We start from the raw sequence: 23,507 nt of genomic DNA on the forward strand, positions 1-23,507 counted from the left end.
TTAAAGTGTACATTGTGATGATTTGATACACATGTACATCTTGTTCTTTCTTTTTAAAAAGTAAGCCTATTGAAGAAGAAAGCACCAATTTCTAAAGAGTTCACATGTAATGAGGAAATAGGAGTTCTTCATCTAGCATTTGTGAAGAATGGTCAGGGAGTCTTGTCCTAAAATTACAGTTGTCATTATTAAATTAGTTATATGAAGCAGAAACATGAAATATTTAAGAACTAAAATACAGTTTAAACATTTCTACTTACTTAATTTGTTCTTTCCCTTTTTCTATTATATATATTCTTTGATGATAATTAAATAAAAATGTTCTTCCATGTTATAAATATATTTAATTATTTAGAGATTTCTATTTTTTAATTACTACAATAGTTAAGTGCATATATTTTAAAATTTTATAGTCTAGGTGGAAACTTTTAGCTTTTTACATAATACAGTTAAATTGTCATATATTTACATATATACATATACAGAATTATAGCTGTTAGATTTAAATTGAATTAAACTGTGACTCAGAGATTAAACTGTGACCCAGTGATATATATATATATATACACACACAAATGCTACATATATATCCTTACGTTTTTCCTTTCTATGTATTTTTATTAATTTATCGAGATGCTTAAAAATATTAAAATGCTTTTTAATTTTTTCATGATCATTGATTTGTCACGTTACTGAGCTCTAAATTTTCCCTAATTGCAAGGGATTGTATGTAACATCTTCTCCAGTAATTCAATAGTGAAAACAATTTCTTACATGTGTTACTTTATCCTAACATCAATATTTCTTTAGTACTTTCTATTTGTTAGGCCCACACAGCTCGTGATATAAATAGTGGGCAGAGCCCCAACCCAAACTACAATAATGGGCTAATAATGGAAGCTGTAGGCACTTTTCCAATAATTGTTCTACACGCTCTCAAAGTTTGAAGAGTGAACCTCAAAAGCAGAAATAGTTAGAAATTCAGTGTTTGTACACTATTCTAAGGATTTATAGATGCAGTTCAACAAAATAAAACTAGGTACCTCTATTAAAAACAGAGTCACTTCAGAGGAAATATATTGGTGGTAACATTGATGGGCAGAATTTGGGGGAAATTTTTATTTTTAAAAGCTGTCTATTGGTTAGGTCGGCAATGTATGTAGTTATATGATTATGAGTGATTTCATGTTTATCCATTGATGACTGGTACAGAAAAATAAAATGTTGAGTCACTTGAAGAAACGTCTTCTCACTAAATCTGGTTTCTGGTCTATGTATTAGATGTGAGAACAAATCCATGGCTACAAGCTCAATGTTTCATGTCCACATGTGTTGAGTGCAAACAAAAGCAAGATTTATTTTCCCTATTCTACTTTGCAACTTCATTGAAAGGTATCTTTCATTCCTTTTTTCCATTTCATTTCCTGGGCTAGTCCTACATAATGTTAAAACAATTGGGAAATATGGATCATGTAACAAATTCCATATCAGTTTATAAGCTAAACTACTAAGATCAGTAATATATTTTGTTTTTGGTTGATTTTGTTTTTACTCACTGCTTTAGAGTATTGAAGGAAGTTTTAGCAGAAAAGTTTCATATTTTTTCTTCACTTCACAATTCTTAAAAATGTGCTTTGTGCAATACTGTTCACTATATACACTTTGAATTTGGCTTCAAAAACAGTACATCCTACTCTATTCTACGTAATTGTTATCGACCATATGCAATTATTTCAGATAAATTAAGATTTTAGGCAGTATCCTGATGTATTACACTTCGGTTGTCTGACAATAGTTTCTTGAAGATTCTTCTTCAGCTACATTTTCTATCTCTAGGGGAGGAATAAATTTTCCTCTGCCCACCTAGGTTCTTCCGGCGGGTCTAAGGATTAAATTGCCATGTCACAGATTAACAGGAAAAAAATCTAATTGAATTTTGTACATATGGGTGTTCCACAACAATATGGGGACCTAAAGACAAATCAAGCATTTGAGGCACATGTACCATCCTGAGCTAAGGAGAAGGGAGTAGTGGTTTGGGACTTCAAAGGGGAGGAAGGCAATTCACATGGAAATAGAAAAGCAAATGTTTGATAAACAAATGTCTGGTGATAGCTCTGTTCCTGTTCTGGGCCATTTATCTAAATTCTCTTAGGCAGTTAAGGGAGAAATAACAAGAAAAACTTCCTTAGTCTTCTGTTTCTTAAAAATAATCAGCCTATGGGGCTGGCTCCGTGGCCAAGAGGGTCGGATCCTGGGCGCGGACATGGCACCGCTCATTAGGCCACGTTGAGGCGGCGTCCCACATCCCACAACTAGAAGGACGTGCAACTAAGATATACAACGTGTGTGTGTGTGGGGTGGGGGCGGCGGGGGGTTGGGGAGATAAAGCAGAAAAAAAAAAAAGATTGGCAACAATTATTAGCCCAGGTGCCAATCTTTGGGAAAAAAAATCAGCCCAGGGGCCAGCCCAGTGGCATAGTGGTTAAGTTCACATGCTCCCCTTCAGAGGCCTAAGGTTCACAGGTTCAGATCCTGGGCATAGACCTACCAACTGCTCACCAAGCCATGCTGTGGTGGCATCCCATATATAAAGTAGAGGAAGACTGGCAACAGATATTAGCTCAGGGCCACTCTTCCTTACTAAAAATAATAATAATAAACAGCCTAACTTAATCCTTATGCCAAAGAGACACATTTTGGGATGACAGATTTTGGTCCCCTACACCTCTTTTTCAGTTACATGGTTGGCCATGGGATGTTGACAAAAATAACCAAAGACCCTTTCTGACCTGGTCAGGGTATTTTAATATCCTTCTATAGCTATGCTATCTGATTTGGTAGCCGCTAGCCACGCGTGGGCAATGAGCACTTAAAATGCAGTTATTCCAAATTGAGATGTGCTGTAAGTGTACAATATGCAGCAGATTTTAAAGAGGTAATACAAAAAATATCCCTTTAATAATTAACATATAGTAATGCACTGCATAATAACGTTTGGGTCAACAACAGACCTTGTATACGACAGTGGTCCCATAAGATTAGTACCATATAGCCTAGGTGTATGGTAGGGTATTCTATCTAGGTTTGTGTAAGCGCACTCTATGATGCTCACACAACGACAAAATTGCCTACTGATGCGTTTCTCGGAATATATCCCTGTCATTAAATGATGCATGACTGCATTGATTACATGTCGAAAAGATAATATTTTGGATATATTAAGTTAGATACGATATATTACTAAAACAATTTCACTTATTTCTTTTTTACTTTATAGATGTGGCTACGAGAAATTTTAAAATTACGTAAGTGGTTTGCATTATATTTCTACTGGACAGTATTGTCAAATTTCTCAGGGTTTCATATTTTTCTACTTTGATACATCCACCTTTCACTTCCTCATTCATTAATTATGCAGCATATTTACTGACAATCTACTGTGTGCCAGATACTCTTCTAATAATCCCCGACTTATAAGATAGAGGATGAGGGTGAAGCGGAGCAGAATATACCACCCCAAAATATGACTCTTTGGCGTAAGGTTTATTTTGAGCTGAAGGCAATCAAGACCTCGAAGACTCAGGGAAAGCTTTTTACCTCCCCGTTAATGGCCTAAAAGAATTTAGATCCAGACCTGTAGCAGAAAGAGAGCTATTACTAGAGAGAATTTTTCATCTGAGAGATTTATCTGCATAGCAGGGCAAACATTTGTTTACCAAACTTTTCCTCTTCTCACCTTTCTGTGAGCTGTTTTCCTCCTCCTTGAAGCTCCAGACCCTTAGCCCATTCCCCCCTCAGGATAGTTGATAAACCTCAGTTGCCTGACTGACTTTGATTCTCTTAACTTTGTGGGGCTCCTGTATATACAAACGAAATTGAATTTGTTTTTCTCCTGCTAATATGTATTTTTATTACCAGGATATCTCAAACGAGAATATAAAAGGGTAAAGGGAAAATTATTTTTCCTCCCCTACAGGGCTATGTGACTCCATGACGAAAATGAGGGACAGGTTACCTGATACAGGAAATGCTAGGACTTGCTTTGTAAGTTAGCAGTATTTGTTGTATAACTTGAGACTTGTGATTAGCTAACCTATAACTAAGACAAAATAGAAAATATACTGAATGAAATATTCATATAATGTAATTGTTCAGGATCTCAGATTATCAGGCAATATAACTAATGATCTCTAAATTGTTGTTGTTTTAATCCAAACCAGTGGTTTACTGACTTAGAACACAGGTTTGCTCTTCAGGGGATGTATCAAAATGCCTTATATATAGGATCTGAATAAATTCCCAATCTCTACTACCATAATACAGTCGTGTGTCATTTAACGACGTGGTGTGTTTTGAGAAACGTGTTGCTAGGCGATTTTGACATTGTGCAAATTTGTAGAGTGTACTGAAGGGAAACAAAATTTGCAACCCGAAAATGTGTCTCTTTAATATGAAGATTATTTTAGGCTTATCATTTTTAAGAAACAAAAGACTCAGAAAGTTTTTCTTGTTACCTCCTCCTTAGCAGCCTAAAAGAATTCAGACAAAAGACCTATCTGAGGAAGCAAGTTATCACTTTAGCATAACATGAATTAGGTGATAGGGAGGAACCTAGAAAAGGCTGTTTGTTGGGCTCCTTCTGTGTTCATCTGTTTGTGTGTGGCCAAATGCTTGTTTTTCAAATATCTGCTCCTTATCACCTACCTGTGAATTGGCCTCCCTTTGAAGTCCCTGTCTCTCCTCACCTCCAACATCTTCTTTCATCTTTAGCTGAGGATGGTATTTAAGGTGAGGGCCTTGGCCGTTTTGTTGACTTTCTCCATTTTTCTGCATTTCTCCATGTACATATGCTGTTAAACTTTTGTTTGTTCTTCTCCTGTTAATCTGTCTCATGTCAATTTCTTAGGCCAGCCAGAAGAACCCAGAAGGATAGAGAAAAACTTCTTCTTCCCCTTAAAGTACTTACATAAACCTAGAGGGTATAGCCTGCTACACACCTAGGCTATATGGTGCTAATCTCACGGGACCACTATCATATATGTGGGCTGTCTTTGACTGAAATGTTGTTAGACAGTGCATGACTGTATACTACTTACATAGCTCATTTAGAATATTACTAGAAACAATCTTCATCTGAACTGCTTCTTTCAGAATATATGCTATATACTGAGGCATATCTACACATCAAGGGAATATTGCTGACATTCCAAAATTGCATTCAATTCTTCAAATGTCAGTTATGATAATAAAATCAGTAATAGAAAACATTCTGCTTTGTCTTTATTCTTAAAAGGTAGAGATTAAATCAATTTTACTTGAAAACTAGTATACTGAAATCAAACATTTCCATTCTTTGTGGTGATAAACAGTGGTCCAGATTCCTCAAGAGACCATTAGAGAAAACCTAAGTCAACATTTGTTGTTACTAAATGTATACATTTCTCCTTCAATATCAGAAAAATATTTTAGTATGAATGTGCAAATATATTTTTTAAAAAATTATCAGAAGCCTGACTATAAAACAAGAGGAAAAGAACTTTTAAAAAGGCGTAAATCTATAAGTATGAAGAAAATAGGAAGAGAGAAAGGAGCAAACAAAATGTTAGCAAATTTGGGGACGCACTTCCTTGCTTTATGACAGAACCAGGGGCCTCAGGCTTGCCTACTATGTGTCCTGCCCTGGATCAGGAATCAAACGTTCTTCTAATGAGCTGTTGGTCCTTTTAATGTGGAACGACATTTAGCAATGAACATCTGAGTGCTAGCATGATATTGTGATTTATAATTAGAAATATATAGTCTTCCTGCCTGTTACTGGCACAGAGCTCCTAAAACCCTTGGAATTTCCTGAGTGATAATAGTGATAAAGGTGTCTTTTGTTATGTTAATGAGGTGAGTTTTGGAAAGCTCTTGGGTTACCTAAGGATGGTGGCTGGTTTCCAGGAGAAGGAACCTTGAATAGAGCGGTGGAACTTTCTGTCCTGCCCTATCTCTGGGGAGGGGAGATGGGCTGGAGTTTGAGTTCAATTACCAATGGCCATCGATTTACTAAATCATGCCAGTGTAATTAAACCTCCACAAAAAGTCAAAAGGATAGGGTTTAGGGAGCTTCCAGGTTAGGGAACACATTGAGGCACTGGGAGAGGAGTCTGCCTGAAGAAAGCATGGAAGATGTGTACCCTTTCCCCATATTTGCCCTGTGCATCTCTTCCACGTGGCTGTTTCTGAGTTACACCCTTTTATAATAAACCAGTGATCCAGTGAGTAAACAGGTTTCCTAAGTTCTGTGAACTGTTCTAGCAAATTAATCAAACCTGAGGAGGGGGTTGTTGGACCCTCCACCAATCTACAGCAATTTGGTCAGAAGCCAAGGTTACAATCTGGACTTGCGATTGGTGTCTGAAGTAGCAGGGGAGCAATCTTGTAGGACTGAACTCTTAACCTTGGGATCAGACACTCTCTCCAGGGAGAGAGTGTCAGAACTGAGTTGAATTATAGGACACCCCCCTGGTATCCAAGAACTGTTTGCTGGTGTGAGGAATCCCCAGCAGCCCCGCCCCCCACATACCCACCTTGGAACTGGGTTAGAATCTTTTCAGCTAGGTGAAACCATTGCTACTAGGCCTTCCCCATAGACAGAAAACATATTTCTAGAAAATACAATTTAGGGGCTTGCCCCATGGCCGAGTGGTTAAGTTCGCGCGCTCCGCTGCAGGCGGCCCACTGTTTCATTGGTTCGAATCCTGGGCGCGGACATGGCACTGCTCATCAAACCACCACACTAGGCAGCGTCCCACATGCCACAACTAGAAGGACCCACAACGAAGAATATACAACTATGTACCAGGGGCTTTGGGGAGAAAAAGGAAAAAAATAAAATCTCTAGAAAATACAATTTAATAAATTTTTAGTTTTTATTGAAATTTTCAATTCAAGTTTAATATTACAGCATTTTCCCCCCAGAATCTTAAATTACAATTTTGTATATTTCCCTTTATCTCCTATCCCTTCATTAGTATTTATTTTTTGGTCATTTTTGCTTGTTCATTTTTCTATATAAACTTTAGGGTCAGCTTGTCTAACTCCAGAAGAAAATGGTATATTGGAATGTCATTTACTTTATACATTAACTTAAAAACAGAAGATACCTTTATAATGTTAAGTCATGCTCTTCAGGAACAAGGTAGGTCTTTCCCTTTGATTTTATTTTGGCTCTTTCAGGAAAATTTTAAATATAGGCTTTGAAAATTTCTTTCTTGTTTAAATTTGCTTCTTGTTTTTGGTCTTATAAATGGACATGTCTGATCCATAACATCTTCTAGCTCGTTATCATTTATATACATGAAGTCTATTGATTTTGCATGCTAATTTTATATTCTGCTAACTTACGAAGTTATTTTACTGTATGTATTGGTATTTCCGTTTGTTAATGTTATTGTTTCTTTGCAGCTTTTTAGATAAACAATCACATCTACAAATTAGGATACTGTTACCTCTTCTTTCAACTCTTTGCCTTGAAGTGGTTTACCTTGTCTGGTTGTGATGGCTATTACTTTCAACACAGGGTTAAGTAGTCGTGAAGATAGCTAGAACATTCCTATACTTTTTCTGTCTTTAGCCAGAATGCATCAGATGTGTCTTCATTAAGTAACACACTGACTTTTGGACTAAATTATATATACACAGTATAACATGTTAGCAAGTGTGTTGATGATTCCTTTTTATATTAAGTATCTTTATCAGGAAAGGGTGTTTATCAGTGTTTTAATCAAATGTTAATATCTCAGACTTAAATGTAAACAAAAAGTTAATTTCACCAGGTAATTTGAAGAATGACTTAGAAAATGAAGCCTCAAAATAAAGCAAACAATAAACCAACACAAAAGAAGGGCTTTGGAAAATATGAACAATGCAAGAAGCAGAAGAGAACTGTGGAAGAATCATGCTGCAAATCCAATGAAAGTAAGAGAGAAGTGACTGCATTTTCTGAAACAAGATCATGAAGATATAAAAAATGAACAAAAGGGAAGTGTAGAATAAAAAATATGACATTATATCTCAAAAACATTACCTCCTTTGAGCCCTTTCTCAAGAACCTACCAGAGGTTATACTCTACTAAAAACAAGAAAGTAAACCAAAAAAGATGACAACAGAGGATCTGTGATACTTAAGGGGTCAAACACAGACGAGAAGCAGAGAGAGATCTTTGGAGAGTAGCTGCACACCAGGGTTAAGAACAAACATTCTAGAGGCTGGTATGCATAACAACAGTCTTGAGTTCTTGTCTTAACTCTAACTTCCGGGCAATAACATCATCTTCTGATGCTCTCTGCCCTTCTGTGTCTCCTTTTCTGAGACTTACACTGTAAACATTTTTTTACCCAGTACTCCTTTCATGGCCTTGTGCTCTACTTGAGGAGCCTCATCTATTTTTTAGTCACCAAACTTAACAAACTTAATCATAAAGCTGTGTTTTCAAATCTGATTTTTTTCCTGCACATTTGTTTGTTAAATCCATTCAATTCCCATATCCCATTAAGCAAAACATTATGTAACCAAAATCCATCAGCTCTCATACACCATTCAGCAGAACAAAAGCCTGTCAGACAAATGCCAGCCTCAAGCATTCTTCTCAGAGGGATTCAATTCCTCTTGCCCTCACAAGAATATAAATAATAATAACTAACGCTAATTGAATGTTCATCATGCGCCAGATATAATTCTATGTGCTTTGCATGCAGAACATCTTTTAATCTTTTAAATAAACATTTGATGTGGAAGTTGAGGCTTAGAAAGGTTTAGTAATTTACTCAAGTTTACACACACTGAGTGGTAAGCTGGGAATTAAAACTCAGGCTTCTGCATCCAGTACCTGCCCTCGTACTGATTTCCTGAATGCCTCATAATCACATTAAATCAAATATTTCAATACCTAAAGCAAAAGTAATCAACAACACCCAAACATGCCTCTCTCTTCTTTCTCTCTCAGTGTATCTCAATTTATGGTATCCATATCTGCCTAGTGTCCTGAGACAATGCCTTGCATCTGTCAGATTCATTCCTTGTCCCCCTTTTCCAATCGTTAACCAAACCTTGTTCTTTCCATCTACCCAACCAGGTCATCTCCCTTTGTATCATTCTGGCTTCATATCAGGACTTTGCCATGGTTTGGTAGATAGGTTGAAGAAGTACTCGGAGAAGTGGATCTTGAACTCAGTGTTACAAATGCATATTTGGAAGTTATATATCCCAAAAATCATTTCCTGAGTACTTCCTTAGTGTCAAGCCCAGTGTTAAGCCCTGGGTAGAGATGATGTCTGAGGACATGAAAGAAGATGAAGGAGAAAGTGTTTACAGAAAAAAGGACTGAGATAATGGCCAGCATGACCAACTTTGTTTTCAATTCCTCTCTCCCTTTCTTGCTTCCTTATTTCCATTCATTCCATTCATTCAACAAATATTTACTGGATATCATTGTACACCAGGAGTATGCCTTAGGTTGAATATACAGTGATAACTGAGTCAAGGTTTAGACCCTCAAGGGGGTCAGTTAATAGATGTAAAATATATGTAAACAATAATTATAATGCAGTTACAATAGGTTCTACATAGTAAATGATAAAAAGAAGGAAACTACAGGTAAATCAGACGTGTGTCCATTGATTTATGGTCATCTACCCTAGATCATAGGAGAGGCAAAAAAAAAAAAATCAAGTTAACTCCAATGCAAATGTACTGGATTTACACACACATTCACGCACACTCATAATGATAGAGGTACTTTGTATCTGCTCTCATTATTTCTTTTCAAAATTGAGATTGGTTGATTGATTTATGACCTTGAGGTTAATTTCAGGAGTTGAAAATAAATACTCTTTCCATGAAAACATATTGAAACTAAAATTCTTTTCTGTGATTTGCCATGGGAAATCTACCTATACTTTCCCACCAAACCCTCTCCTTCAATAGTCTTTTGTATCCCAGTAAACAGCCATCCCACCCTTCCTTATGTTCAGACTAAAACTGTTTTTCTCCACTCTCTTGATCTCCATATCTATTCCATCAGCAAATCCTGTTATCTCTACTTTCAAAATGTATCCAAACTATGACCATTTCTCCCTAGGTCTGTGGCTACCAACCTAATCCTAGCCCCCCTCAACAAAACCCAACTTGGATTATTACACTATCTTCTATGGCCCACCTCTCTACTTCTACCTTTACATCCTACAGCATAACTTACACTGCTTCCAGCAACTGCTTAAAACTCTCAGTCTCCTAATCTACCATAATGTAGAAGACAAGGCCTTTACAATGGTCAATGAGGCCCTCCCTGATTTGTCCCCCTAATACCACTTCACCTGTAGGTCATAGTACTCTCCCCCAGTCACTCTACTCCAGCCACCCTGTGGCCCCTCGAACACACACTCCCTCCTCAGGACATTTGTACATGTTCTTCCTTCTACTCGAAACTTTCTTCTCTAAGACATCTGTGTAATTCATTCTCTTTCTTCCTTCAGGTTTCTTGTATGTCTCTTCAGAGACGCCTTCCCAAGATCAACTACATAAAATAGCAACCCACCCTATTATTATTCCTCCATCACTCTACTTTATCTTTCCTCTCAGCACCTGTCAGGGATCAGAATATGCCACCCCAAAATGTGTCTATTTGGCTTGATTACTTTTTAAGAACAAAAGACTCAGGAAGAAACTTTGACCTTCCCCCTAACTGCCTAAAAGAATTTAAGATAGAAGACCTATTCCAGGAAGGCGCTATCACCATAGATAACTATAGTATAATATGAACTAGGTGTGGTGGACAAGGAGGAACCTAGCAAGGCCCATTTGATCAAAGTCCTCTCTACCTCTCATTGTCTTTACAAGGCATGGCAAACACTTGTTTACCAAACATTTGCTTTTCCATCTCCATGTGAATTGCCTTCCTCCCCTTTGAAGTCCCAAACTACTACCCCCAACATCCTCCTTTGTCTTTAGCTGAAGATGGTATTTAACTTAGTGGTTTCTGTGATTTTAGTGTTTACTTAGTTTTCCTGGGTTTCTCCCATGTGTACAAGTTATTAAATTTGTTTGATTCTTCTCCTGTTATTCTGTCTCATGTCAACTTAATTCTTAGACCAGCAGAAGAACCTAGAAGGGTAGAGGAATATTTCTTACTCCTCTACACACCCATTACTATCTGAAATTCTATATTCTAGTTGCAGAGAGAGAAAACAAACTGACAAATAAATACAGAGAATATCAAATAGCTTGCTAAATATTTTCTTGTTTAGTTTAGCTCATCTGGTTCCTAGGGCCTTACGATTAAATGGACTTTTTCTCTTCACGGCCATGTCCACAAACTTAGGGAACCTGGCATGTAGTAAGTACTCAATAAATACTAAGTTAATGAATGTAGACTTTATGTGTATTTCTGTCAAAACATGTTTCCTTAAATATAAATCATTGTGAGGGATAAGAACTCAATGCATAGATATAATATTCAAAATATTTATTCTCTGACTGGCATAATAGTAGCAGGTAATTTTAATAATAGGACCAGTTCTTACAAAAAGTACCATCCATGGACCATGCATTTTAAAAAGATTGGTTTTCTGGGTGCCAGGTGAGCTAAATCAAAGAAGAAAGCATTTAGCAAACTCATCTATAACTCTCATTTGTTCTCATTAAATGACAGCTAATATTAAACCATGGGGTGACTTCACTCACATTTCTAATTAAGGAGTCTGTTTGTCTCCATCCATCAGCTGGCCACAAGTCTGGACAAGACTGAAAGTGATTGCTTATTTATTGATCATCTTTTGTCTACTTTTACTGTTACTTCTCTCCGCACATAGAATTGAGATAGTGAAATTAGGGCTTAAATTAGCATAAGATTAAGCAAACAATTTTTTAAAACCATGCTCTGGCTTTAATGGTCCAAGCACCTTACAAATCTACCTCTACCTGCATCACAAGAGAGGTCTCTACAGCTGAACTTATGTCAACCGATGACTGTCAGATTTGATCTTAACTCTTTGTGTTCTGGCTACCATGATCATTTGATAGAGAATTCTAGGAGGCCAAAGGAACCCTGTTAAGGTCAAAAACATAACCCATTAAGTGGAGCAAAGAAAAAAACCCTCACAACTCCACTAAAATGAAATTCTTCTGAAGAAGCAAAATAATGAACAAGAGAGAGAGATTGAAAGACACTGTACATCAACTGGAAATTTTTATTAGTAAGAAAAACATATTGTTGCCAATGAAATGTTTGCAGAGAAAGAAAACAGGGAGATGAAGTCAATATTAATGCCTCGATGGGCTGTTTTTCCCCAAACTTTGAGCACAATTAATATAAACATTCCGTAATACAGACCGCATTACCTAACTCACATTCTATAGCAGTGGCTCCCAAAGTGTGGTCCCTGGACCAGAAGCATCAGCATTTCTCTTTACTGCCAGGTTCAAAAACCTAGAGCACCTGATATGTAATAGGTGCCCAATAAATAGTAACTTGGTGAATGTAGACTATGTGTGTCTGGTGTAAGCACCTGACAAAGAGCTTTTTTGACTGCAATGCAAATGCCTGACATTAAGCTTTTAAGTGCTGAGGCCTCCACTTCAAAGACTTCCATCCCAAACCCATTGCCAGCAACACAAGATAAAGAGCCAAGCCACCACACCCATGAATTCCCCCTTTTTACAAAGCCCTGGTTGACCTAGATAGCTGACCCTTTGACTGACCCCTTGCTTTTCTCTTCCAGTGCTTTAATTCCCACTCTTATGTTTTAAATTCACCAATAAAGAGCGAGCCCACAACACCCTGCCCCCCCCACCAACCCTAATAAAGGCAGAACTCCAAGTCTGCTCTCTCTCTCTCTTACTGCAGCCTTGCTGTGTGGCCCCAGGTGTACCATGTACCTTCCAGGATTTGTGAGTAATAAACCTTGTTTCCGAAGTTCCCTGATGGTTGTTGCTGAGGCGAGTCTTACAGTCATAATAAGAGCCACGAGGGCCAGGTCGGCTATGACTTTGGCTCCACTTGGGCAAATGGCTGTGGGAGCTGCCACAAGTAGTATGGGCCCAAGTGAGTGCCCCCAGGCATTTCTAGGCAATAGCATCACTATCGATAGGCTGAGACTGACCCAAAACAGTGTATTTCTATCAAAACATGTTTCCTTAAATATAAATGATTATTTACAAAGGATAAGAACTTAATTCCTAGACATAATATTCAAAATATTTATCCATTGTCTGACTAAATAGCTGTAGGTAATTTTAATAACAGGAACAAGTTCTAAATGGGAACTTGTTAGAAGTCCAAGTTCTTGCTCCTAGACCCATGGAATAAGAAACTCTGACTGTGGGTCCCAGCAATCTATGTTTTAACAAGCCCTTTAGGTGATGCTGATGAGTATGTGTGATATCAAATACCTCTATGAGAAAATGTAGCCCACTTGCATTTTCATTTTAGATCCCTATGCCTATTCCCTAAGTATAAAGTGTAGGCTTCAGACTCAATTTTGCCTGAAGGATTAGTGGTGATAGGGCAGTCTAATTTGCTCTGGCATTGCCTATCATTTTAGAACTTCACATTTTTCAACCAGAAGTTGAATATTAATGTGATTAAACCAACATCTCATTGTTGGCCCAAAAGCCCCAACAACAATATAATGATTCAGGAATGGTATAATGCTCTCTCTCACAACCTTCATTCTCCATTCACACAGATCTCCTTGGCCTTTCGCCACCTGATAGGCCAAACTTCTTCAATTGGTCCATGTTTCTACATGCAATTCTTGTTGCCATCTTCTCTCTTTAAATTCCTTTTGCATGGACAACCTCAGATTAAATGTCCCCTCTTTTCAAAAAGCTGTCCAGCTCTCCAAGCAATTAGCCATTCTTTCTTCTATGTTCCCATGGTACTTCTTCATATTAAAAGGCCATATTCTATTTTAATCATTTGTTTATAGAATTGTTTCTTCCTTCAGATGATAATCTCCTAGAGAAGAAAAACTATGTTGTATTGTGCCCTTTTCAGTGTATCATACTAGGACTGGTGCATAGTTGGCACTCAATAGATATTTGTTAAATGTTGAAAGGTTATTTTAGCAACCATATATCTCTGGTGGGATGGTACCAGAGTGCCAACTATTCTTCCCAAAATAAAAATAAGTCACTAAAGTCAATATATGTTGTTTTGCTAGAAAGTTATGTAGGGCCCTAAGACAGAATAAATCAGAAAACTAGTGCATTTGCCTATCAGCTACAGAGAATTGTTTTTTGCTAGCAACAATCATGCTAATTGGTAAATATTTACATTTGCCAGCTAAATGTGCTTGCCACTGAGACGATCCAATACTATGTACGTATAGCAATCAGTTGATTCCAGTTTTCTCATAAGATATTTCAGAACATAGTAGCTTAAAGAGAAAAACATACGTAGCTTCTAAAACTTGCTAGAATTAAGAACTCAGTAACGGTAGGTTGATAAAGAACAACATATTCCAAGAAAAATCTGCAACATAAATAACAAATTATTTGTCTTTCATTGAAAACAGTGAGACCTATCACAATCCAATTTTCCTTTCACTAAGTGAATGATATCCTTTGTTACTTGGGTACCTTGCAAAGATTAGATTTAGGAAAACATTCAATGGAATGGTTCTTAGTGGATTAGACCATTAGCATAATTACCTCAATTGCAAACACAGACACAACATTCTAGAAGTCATCTTAACATCTACTGTAGATGTTAGGGGGTCCACATGGCAGTAGAGCAATATTTTGTATTTTTCATAAAATTATTTTAAATAAATATTTAAATTCTCTCTTACGCAAATGTTTTTTGCAATTAGCGGAAATAAAACTTAATATTAATAAAAATATTCACAATTTAGATGATTATGTTGAAAACTAGATTACTTCATTCACCAAAGCCTAGCATGTGAAAGTACTAACATTTAACACATTGGAAATCATTTGGAAAGAATCAATTAAAAATCTTCCTCAACAATGGTTGAGTTTGGGGGTTACCAAACATTCAAAGGAAGGTTATAAAACCTCTGTTGGTGCTGCAAGCATTAAATAGCTCCTATCCTCAATTTTTCAATGTCCCCAACCCCCTCTCCACTTCTCATAAAACTTAGCAATTTTGTGAGAAGTGTCCCAAGAAAAATGCAGCATTTGGTAGGTAGACTGCATCTCACTACCGTAACAGATATGGAAATGCTAGGGGTTTTAGAGGCTAGTTTTCTGGGTTCCAGCTTCATCTCTTCCATTTACCTTGAGGAAGCCACCTAAATTCTTACTTAGCTCCTCTTGAATACTTATCTCATGAGCTTGTTGGAGCAACTAACTATAAAAATACAACTCAATAGCATTATTAATATGAGGATATACAGGAACAAAAAGTTCCTAATCTTCACTTTCTCAAATGAGGATTTCTGTAGTTTCCTGTACCAATATTCATCTCTCCAAAACAATTGTACCAAATAATTCAAGTGTTACAGGAACCTCGTCTGAGTTGCTTATCATGATCCAGAGACACAGTTCACTGTCGTTCATCCTCTTTAGTGATTTAATTCTTCCTGAGACCAAATAGTAAGGAGAAACAGGAAGGTAAGGCATAGTGGTCGGTTTATAACTGTGGTGAACCTCCCATGACACAATAGCTCTGCTCTATGACTTCTGTTAAATCAGGTGCCCTGTGTAGTAGCTATATGTAAGTTTATTAGTTATATATAAATTTAGAACTGACACAGAGGAAAGGTATATACATATTGTTACCTCTTTCATTGAAACAATGTTTTGCCTCTATGTCTCAGTATCTTCCTTTTATATAATGAAACTGTTTAATTTATTTTAAACATGTAACTGCTTACTGAGTGTGTGTTCGTGTGTGTTTGTGAGTTTGTGTGTCTGTGTGCTGACGACATGGATTGGCATAGAGAGTGTAGCAGCCTAATAAAACATAAATAAATGTTCTATTCTCCCTGTTCCATTCAAGGAAGGTAGCCAAAAGCATGTTCAAGAAAGAAATGAGCAGGCTGTTGGAGGCAAACTGCACCAATGTATGATTCCTTCAACTCAGAAAATACACTACACAATAACAAAAATGGCTATATTTCATGTTTATGTTTTACTATTTATAAAAATATTTACACACTTTCTTACAAAGTAGCTACGGACATATAAGGAAAACAAGACTCAAAGAGTTTGAATTTTATCTTTACTTTTCTTTCCAAAATGAATTCAAGTGTGGATATAATGATTTCCCCTAAGACTTCATAGTACAGAGCTGGGTAAAGAAGCCTGGTTTACTGACTCACACTTTTAGTGTTCATTTACATTACATCATGCTCCTCATGCTGGCTAGAAGGTAAATCACGACAAATTCTTGGGAAAAGCATGCTACATCAGTTAATTCTATCTCCCGCTATTGTTACCTTGAGAGGGTGAGTCCTGGCTTTTTAAATATAGGCATATATGTCATGGCAATGAAGACACAAATGTATTGTCATATCATGGGTCCTCGTGAAGTTCCTAGACCAAACTAATTACACATTTCTACTTCTTGAAGTCAAATATAAAGTTGTCTACTACTTTCGGAGGAATCAGACAGAAAAGTGTATTTAGAGGATGGAAATAAAGATAATCACTAAAGCCAATGTAGGATCAAAACCATCATATAACTCACTGGGAGACGGTTTAAATCTTTCAATTGATCTAGCAGTAAATATTTTCCCCACAGATTGCTTTTTCTCTAACACAAACATCAAGCAAGTTTTATGACAAAATTATTTTTGGTCATGATTTCAGAAGTGTACTTTCTTTAAATAAGCTTGTGTGAATGAACCTGTGTGAATAAGCCAGACTCTTATTCTGTGAATTATATTTGTGGTATAGTTAACACTAAACATTTTTTTAGGCTTATAAAATATCTGCAAATTACAGGAATAGACTATTCACCTTGAGTTAATCTTACCTAGCAATAGCTTTGTGTTTATGTGGAGATAAATAACGTTTGCTTATCTTTATAGAATAGATATGATAAATCACATTCTAGTAGAAATTTTTGGAATAGAAGGCTAATAGAAGACTTATTTTGAAAAATAGATAGGGCCTGTTTTAAAATGGTACTGGGAAAGTGAAAAATCAGTTGGATTTACTACAAAGGTACATTTGGTTTCAAATGACACAAAATGATAAGGCTATATATTTAATCACATTTTCCCCCTTAAAATATCCCTTATGCAGTTTTACAAAATAACAAGGAATATTTTGCTGTCTCTCTATACTTTACAAATATTATATAAATGTGTGTGTATGCCTCACTAATAAACCTTTTAACTCATCATATTCATTTTTATTGTTATTGTGCGTTCGTTTAAGTTACCACACAGATAATTTTTCATTGCCTTTTGTGCCTTTTGAAAGTCTTCTTTAACACATTCTTTTCTATTCAGAATTTCTCCCCTTTTCTTAAACTTTAGTGTATACTTAATTATCTGTAATATTGATCAGAATACATTTTTATTATATTTATTTAGTGCGCTAGTAATGATCCTTGAGGTTACAAAGAAAACACACATCCCTGCCTTCCATGGGTTCCCATTTTCTCAGTCTGGAGTGTCATGCTTTTTGATGCTCCTTCCTTTAGAGTCTCCCAGTCAGTAGAGCTTTTCTTATAAAAGTTTCTGGATTCACTCTAAGCCAGAGTTCTGCTTTCTCTGACCACCCACAGCCCACTCAGTGCTACTCCAGTTAGCAATCATCCAACGCCTCCCAAATGTGTAGGCTCAACGAGATCAATAAATTCAACTTAAACTAATTTTGTGTCTCCTATAGGCCTAGAATTCTGATGAAAGCCATGTAATGTTGCGATAACTATGTGTCAAATGATGTATCTCACAGTTATGTTTATCTTTTGGCATCACCAAATGGCCTAAACTGAATCAATTAACTTTCTCTTAATTCTTATTATCTTCAAAAGTGTCTAAATAAAACTTAGTCATGTACCTGAAGTCTTGGCAAGAAAAAATAAGATAACATGGAAAAGATACGGTTCAGGTTCTCTAAATGAAAAATCAACACACATATGTATAAATTTTATCTCTAAACATTTTTCCTCTGTCTTTATAAACATTTGTTTGTAAACAAATACTTAGGATATGCCCAAATATGAAACGTCTGTATTTGAAACAACGGTGACTCTCCTGATCCAATTTTAACAGGTTTAGGGAGAACATTTATTAAAAAAAAAATGAAATAAGTGAGAGTTGAATTTAGCATGGAGGATACTTGGGAAAAAAGTCAATGCACTCGTGCATGTGATTATTCCACAGCTTTTAAAATATGAGCATTCCTAAGGGTAGGGAAAAACTGCTCTAAGGCAGTGCCAACAATATATTCATAGAAGACAGGATGTCCAACTACGGTTTGTATATTAGCAGGTGAGTTGTAGTAAATGATACTTGAGAATGTCAATGTATAGAGAGTGAAGATCTATATAGCTTTTCAGGAATGAGAATTCACAGGGTTTGTCATGTTTACAAACCTTATCAAAATAACTCATTGGTTTAATTAAAAGATTCAGAGTATTATGTTACATTTATAATTTCAAAAAAATCTCTTTATAATTCTGACTTGTATGCATATTTGTTTGAAAGTATATCTGCTGCCTGTTTCAAAATTCCGAAATTAAGAAAATTTTAATGAGGCCAATAAATACAACAATTACATCATATACACCCATATGGTAAATACTCTGAGAATTATGAATTCCTATCCTAAATATTTCTGGGTTAATTTTTCATTTATTCTTCTTTATTTGTGTTGTTATAATTTATTCTCTTTAATTATTTGTACCCCAGTTAGTTCAAAAAAAGTTGAGATTTAAAAAATATATGCTCCTTTTATGTTTATTATTTAAAGTTCTGTATAACAATTTATTAATTTTTACTTCAGTAAGTAAATATAAATGAAATTTGCTTAGTTAAAATTCAGTAACTTGATTTCTTGCCAATATACTAAAGAGTACCTGGCAAAACTCTGCTACCAAATACCACAGAGACGATGCTCTAAAACCTTTCATAATAGCAAAGGAAGTACTTTTTAGACTGCATCTCAGTGGATTATTTTGGATCCACTACCAAAACTTTCATAAAATGAAACAGACCCATGGAGAGAGCAATTCGTACATCATAAGAGTGTAAGACACTATGCTAGGAATTTCCAGATAGTGAGTCTATTAATCCTCACAATAACAAGCAAAATAACCATCATCACCATTGTGCCACTCTTAAAGCCTTGAACACAGGGAACATATTTTATTAGCCATATATCCCTATTATCTGGATTTTATTTATCAGGTAGGGACTCAATATATATGTATACACACATACACGATGGAAAGATGAGGAAACTGCCTCACAAAGCATTTGATTGATTTGTCCAAATCCAGAATTGTTAAATGTAAATCCTAGGCTTTCTAACCTTGAAATCCACACAAACCTTATATTGCACTCTTAACGCTAGTTTTCAAGGTAAGAATATTTTACTCTGTGTTTGTATATAATTAGCTAGAGTTGCGCTGTCTACTGATCATGAGTTCAGTTGCATTTGCAAAATAAATATTATTAACAGTATGGATTGATGCCTGCAGAAAACGAGGATAAACTTATCCCTTTAAATTATTTCACACATGTTCTAAATGATGTGGGCCAAACAGAACCAAGGCAGTTATATCAGTTTTTCTTGAACTTGATAAAGACCAAGAAGGACACAAAAATAATCATTTTCAGAAAAATAAAAACCTGTCATATCTTCTTCTAATGTGTGACATACACCAGCTACTTGGTGGAAGATTCCTGTTATAATCTTCTGATGACTCATGTCACTAAAGAAACTGAGATTATCAAGAAGAACCAAAGACACATTTTATCAGTTTAAATAATTTCTCTCTATCACATATTCTCCTGCTTCTTCCTCAATTAAAAGTTAACATAATATTCCCAAATTTGCAGAGCTAAAATAACACTATGAGGAAGACAATATAGACATTTAAATTATATAGTACATAGTCCATTTTGAAAACACAGCAACTTACATCACATCCTAAAAGAGAAGTAACAAAATACTCTTACCTTGGAAAATTGTGCATTTATCCATTTTGTGAATGTTTTCTTTTGAACATCTTCTCTTTCATCTACAATGTAAAATAAAAAAGACTAAGAGTTAAAAAGCAATTTTGAATATCATTCATATTTTACAACCAAAATAACTTTCAATTATTGTGCATTAGTGTTATTTTATATTAAGTATTAAATTCATTGATAAAATTAAACATAAGCGATGTTATTGGATATCTAAACTAGAATGAAATCTGAAAAATAATCAATATAGTCTAGTCCATACTCATTCAAATATTGTATAAAGGCATTAAAGAAAAATAGTCTCATCTAAACAAATGAAATATTATTTATTTCTGTATAATTAGTAGATACTCTAGTATAATCAAAAGACTCTATTATCTGTCATTTTTCTTGAAAAACTATCCCTGAGCCTCCCCCCCCCACTAATTTACTTAGAAATGATTTTTCCCTCCTTTGCAATACCTACATACTCTAACATGGGCACCCAGCATAGCCTCCTCCCATTAGAGGAGAGCTTTCCTGAGAATCTGGAGCATAGCATAGTCATCTTTGCATCTCAGAACGTAGCGCATTGCCTGGACAGATTACGAGATCAGCAAATAATTGACAAATAATATGTGAGTGCTTTAGAGGAGGGGGGATCTTACAATTCCCAAATTTCTGTACCTCTTTTTATCTAAAAGTCAGGAAATTGCAAATCAAAATGCAAATGTTACTCTTCATGGATTACATATAGATACACAAAGGAAAAATCCCCAAGGACTTGTTAGACCAAGAGATTAGGGTGGATAATATTAAGAAACAGTTTCCCAGAATTCGTGCTTCTAAAAATTCTCTTTTTTTCCTAAGCTGGAAATTAGTATTGAGTCAAATGGACAGAAAAATCATCAATCCTGATTTATTCAAGTGCTTTTTTGAAGCCAAAGTCTATCTTTATATTACTAAAAAGTAATAATATTAGTCAATGTTCAATAAATGAGTACATCTGAGAGAGATTTAAAATTGAGAGATTTCATATTTTATTTACATGGGTCAAAAGAACCCTTATTGAAATGCCCTGACATAATAACCTCATTTGCTCTCATGTTATTTTTCTGTAGTAAATCTCTGTTGCTTCTCCTGAAAACAGATGACGTACAATAAAGACACTTTCCCATGACAAATGTATTCACGTACTAAGAATAGTTGTTTATCTTTAAAGCACATCACTAATCCATAAGTAGATAAACTTAAGCAATATAAGAGGTAACAGTGGATAAATAATAAACCTAAAACTGTTTTCTTGGATGAGAAAATTTTATCACAAAATACTTCTTACTTAATTGTGTTACTCTCACAAGCCACTAAGTATGTGGTCAATTATCAGCATTATCCATACAGTATAAGATAAATCAAAGCTACAATATGGAAGTCTTTCCTTTGTTGACAAGTGTGGATAAATCAAAACAGATAGCAATAGTTTTCAAATCTAATCTAGCTTCTTTTGAATATTTCTTCCATAAATTCAATACTACTCTTTTTATAATAAGAAAAAATATAAACAGAACATTTCAAATGGTCAAAATTTAACCAATTTCCCTGTAGGAAAATGGTTGCTTGCTGTAGGAAGACTCGTCTATGCATCTATTTCTCAGTGGTATATACATATATTCCTAAAAGTTAATGACTTTATTTGCAATTCTACTTATTTCTTCCTACATGTGCACACATATCCTGTTTGTCAGACACGGGAGAGTAAATGAGTCATTTGAACACATATATTCAGAGGGTTTTAAAACATCCTGAACCATCTTCACCAAAAGCTGAATAGGAGGACATTTGAAGAGACTTGTTTCAGATGCTTTTAAGTGAAAAGTGGGTAGTAAAGCAATACTTTTATTGTTTTCAATTACACGTACAAAGAGCTATTTTTAGACAGGCCTTGAAGGCAGGAGGGAAACCTTGACATTATGTGCAAAACATGTATCTATCATGTAAATACCACTAAAAATGAGCTTCATCGTGTAAACCTCTTCACCAGATGTCCTCTTACCTCTTGCTTTTAACACAAGAAAAATATGCCTTCAATGAATTATCTACTAATGTTTTATTTTGGTATAGTAACATTTGCTTTCTTCAACATGATAAACATTAATATGACTAATTTTATCATTATTATTATAAAATATGTAACATTTGTTAGTGTCTTATTGTTCACAAAACTCTTTTACATATATCATCTCAATCAATATGTAATTTACCATTTTATACATTGAAAAAATATAAGCTCAGAAGGAATAAAGCTGGTAAGTGACAGAGATGAACTTGAAATAGATTGTTTGACTCAAAGTCCATGGCTTTTCATATTGACCAGTTTACATTGTAATTGCATAGATAATATGGAATGCCGTAAGACAATCAGAGTCACAAAAGCTGAACATAGTAACACAAATACAAAATAACCATGAATTCAGAACCTCTATTTTGAACAACCCAGGGTGTTCCATGTACGTTGTAATCTATGTAGATGACATTCTGGAATTTTACAACACACGACCTGCATGTTTGCATGGATTTATCCAGAATCAAAAATTGAACCTTCCTTATGATGCTAGGTGATTCATTTGTTAATATTTTAAATAAGGATGTTCCTATATTTACTAATTGGTATTGAGTGTTTCAATTTTTGCCATATATTAACATTATGTAAATAATTTAATATTCAAGAATCACCCAAAAGTTTTGTATTTACACACTACAATCCTGATAAACACATATTTTATATAGCCACAATAATCTGCTTTTTTTTTCACTTATTTTATCATAAATATCACATGGGCTGCCCTTTCCTTTCATTTGCTGTTAAGAGATTCCACCTTTATGAACATCTTCATGCATTTTCTTTCAGCATCTGGTGTATAATTGTCTTAGGATAAATTATTGGGTCAAGATTATGGAAACTTTTGTGGTTTTTGCTAAATATTGTCATACTGCTTTTGCAGTGGTCATACCAATTTTTAGTGGTACCAGAAAAAATGAGATTATGCTCTTCATAGGTATTTTGTTGCTTTTGTTTTTAAAGCAAATGCTGCTTTATTTTATATAAGGAGATAGTTGATGCTTGTTTTAATTTGAATCTGTTTGATTACTAATGAAGTAGAACATGTTTCATACACTTATTCTGCATGTTTCTACTTTTGTCGAAATACTTGTTTATATCTTCTGCTCATGTATCTGTTGAGCACTTGATATTTTAAAATTAATTGGAATTAGATAACAAATCAGTATTTCTTAAACATTTCAAGTCGTAGACTCTATTTGATTATCTGGTAAAAATAATGATCCTTCTCTACAGAAGAAATGCCTATACA

General features: G+C 35.2%; 1 protein-coding gene across 8 annotated transcripts in view; it reads right to left on the reverse strand.

The window, feature by feature from the left end:
- The window catches only part of DMD (dystrophin), a 2,264,041-nt gene that overhangs the window by 1,726,804 nt on the left and 513,730 nt on the right, over positions 1-23,507 (reverse strand). For all 8 annotated transcript variants that reach the window (XM_070604303.1, XM_070604310.1, XM_070604305.1 and 5 more), the window contains exon 2: positions 20,149-20,210. In XM_070604303.1, coding sequence (XP_070460404.1) covers positions 20,149-20,210 — 62 coding nt within the window. The remainder of the gene's footprint in view (positions 1-20,148; positions 20,211-23,507) is intronic.

This window comes from Equus przewalskii, chromosome X, assembly GCF_037783145.1.
Source record: "Equus przewalskii isolate Varuska chromosome X, EquPr2, whole genome shotgun sequence".
NCBI classification, from domain to species: Eukaryota; Metazoa; Chordata; class Mammalia; order Perissodactyla; family Equidae; genus Equus; species Equus przewalskii.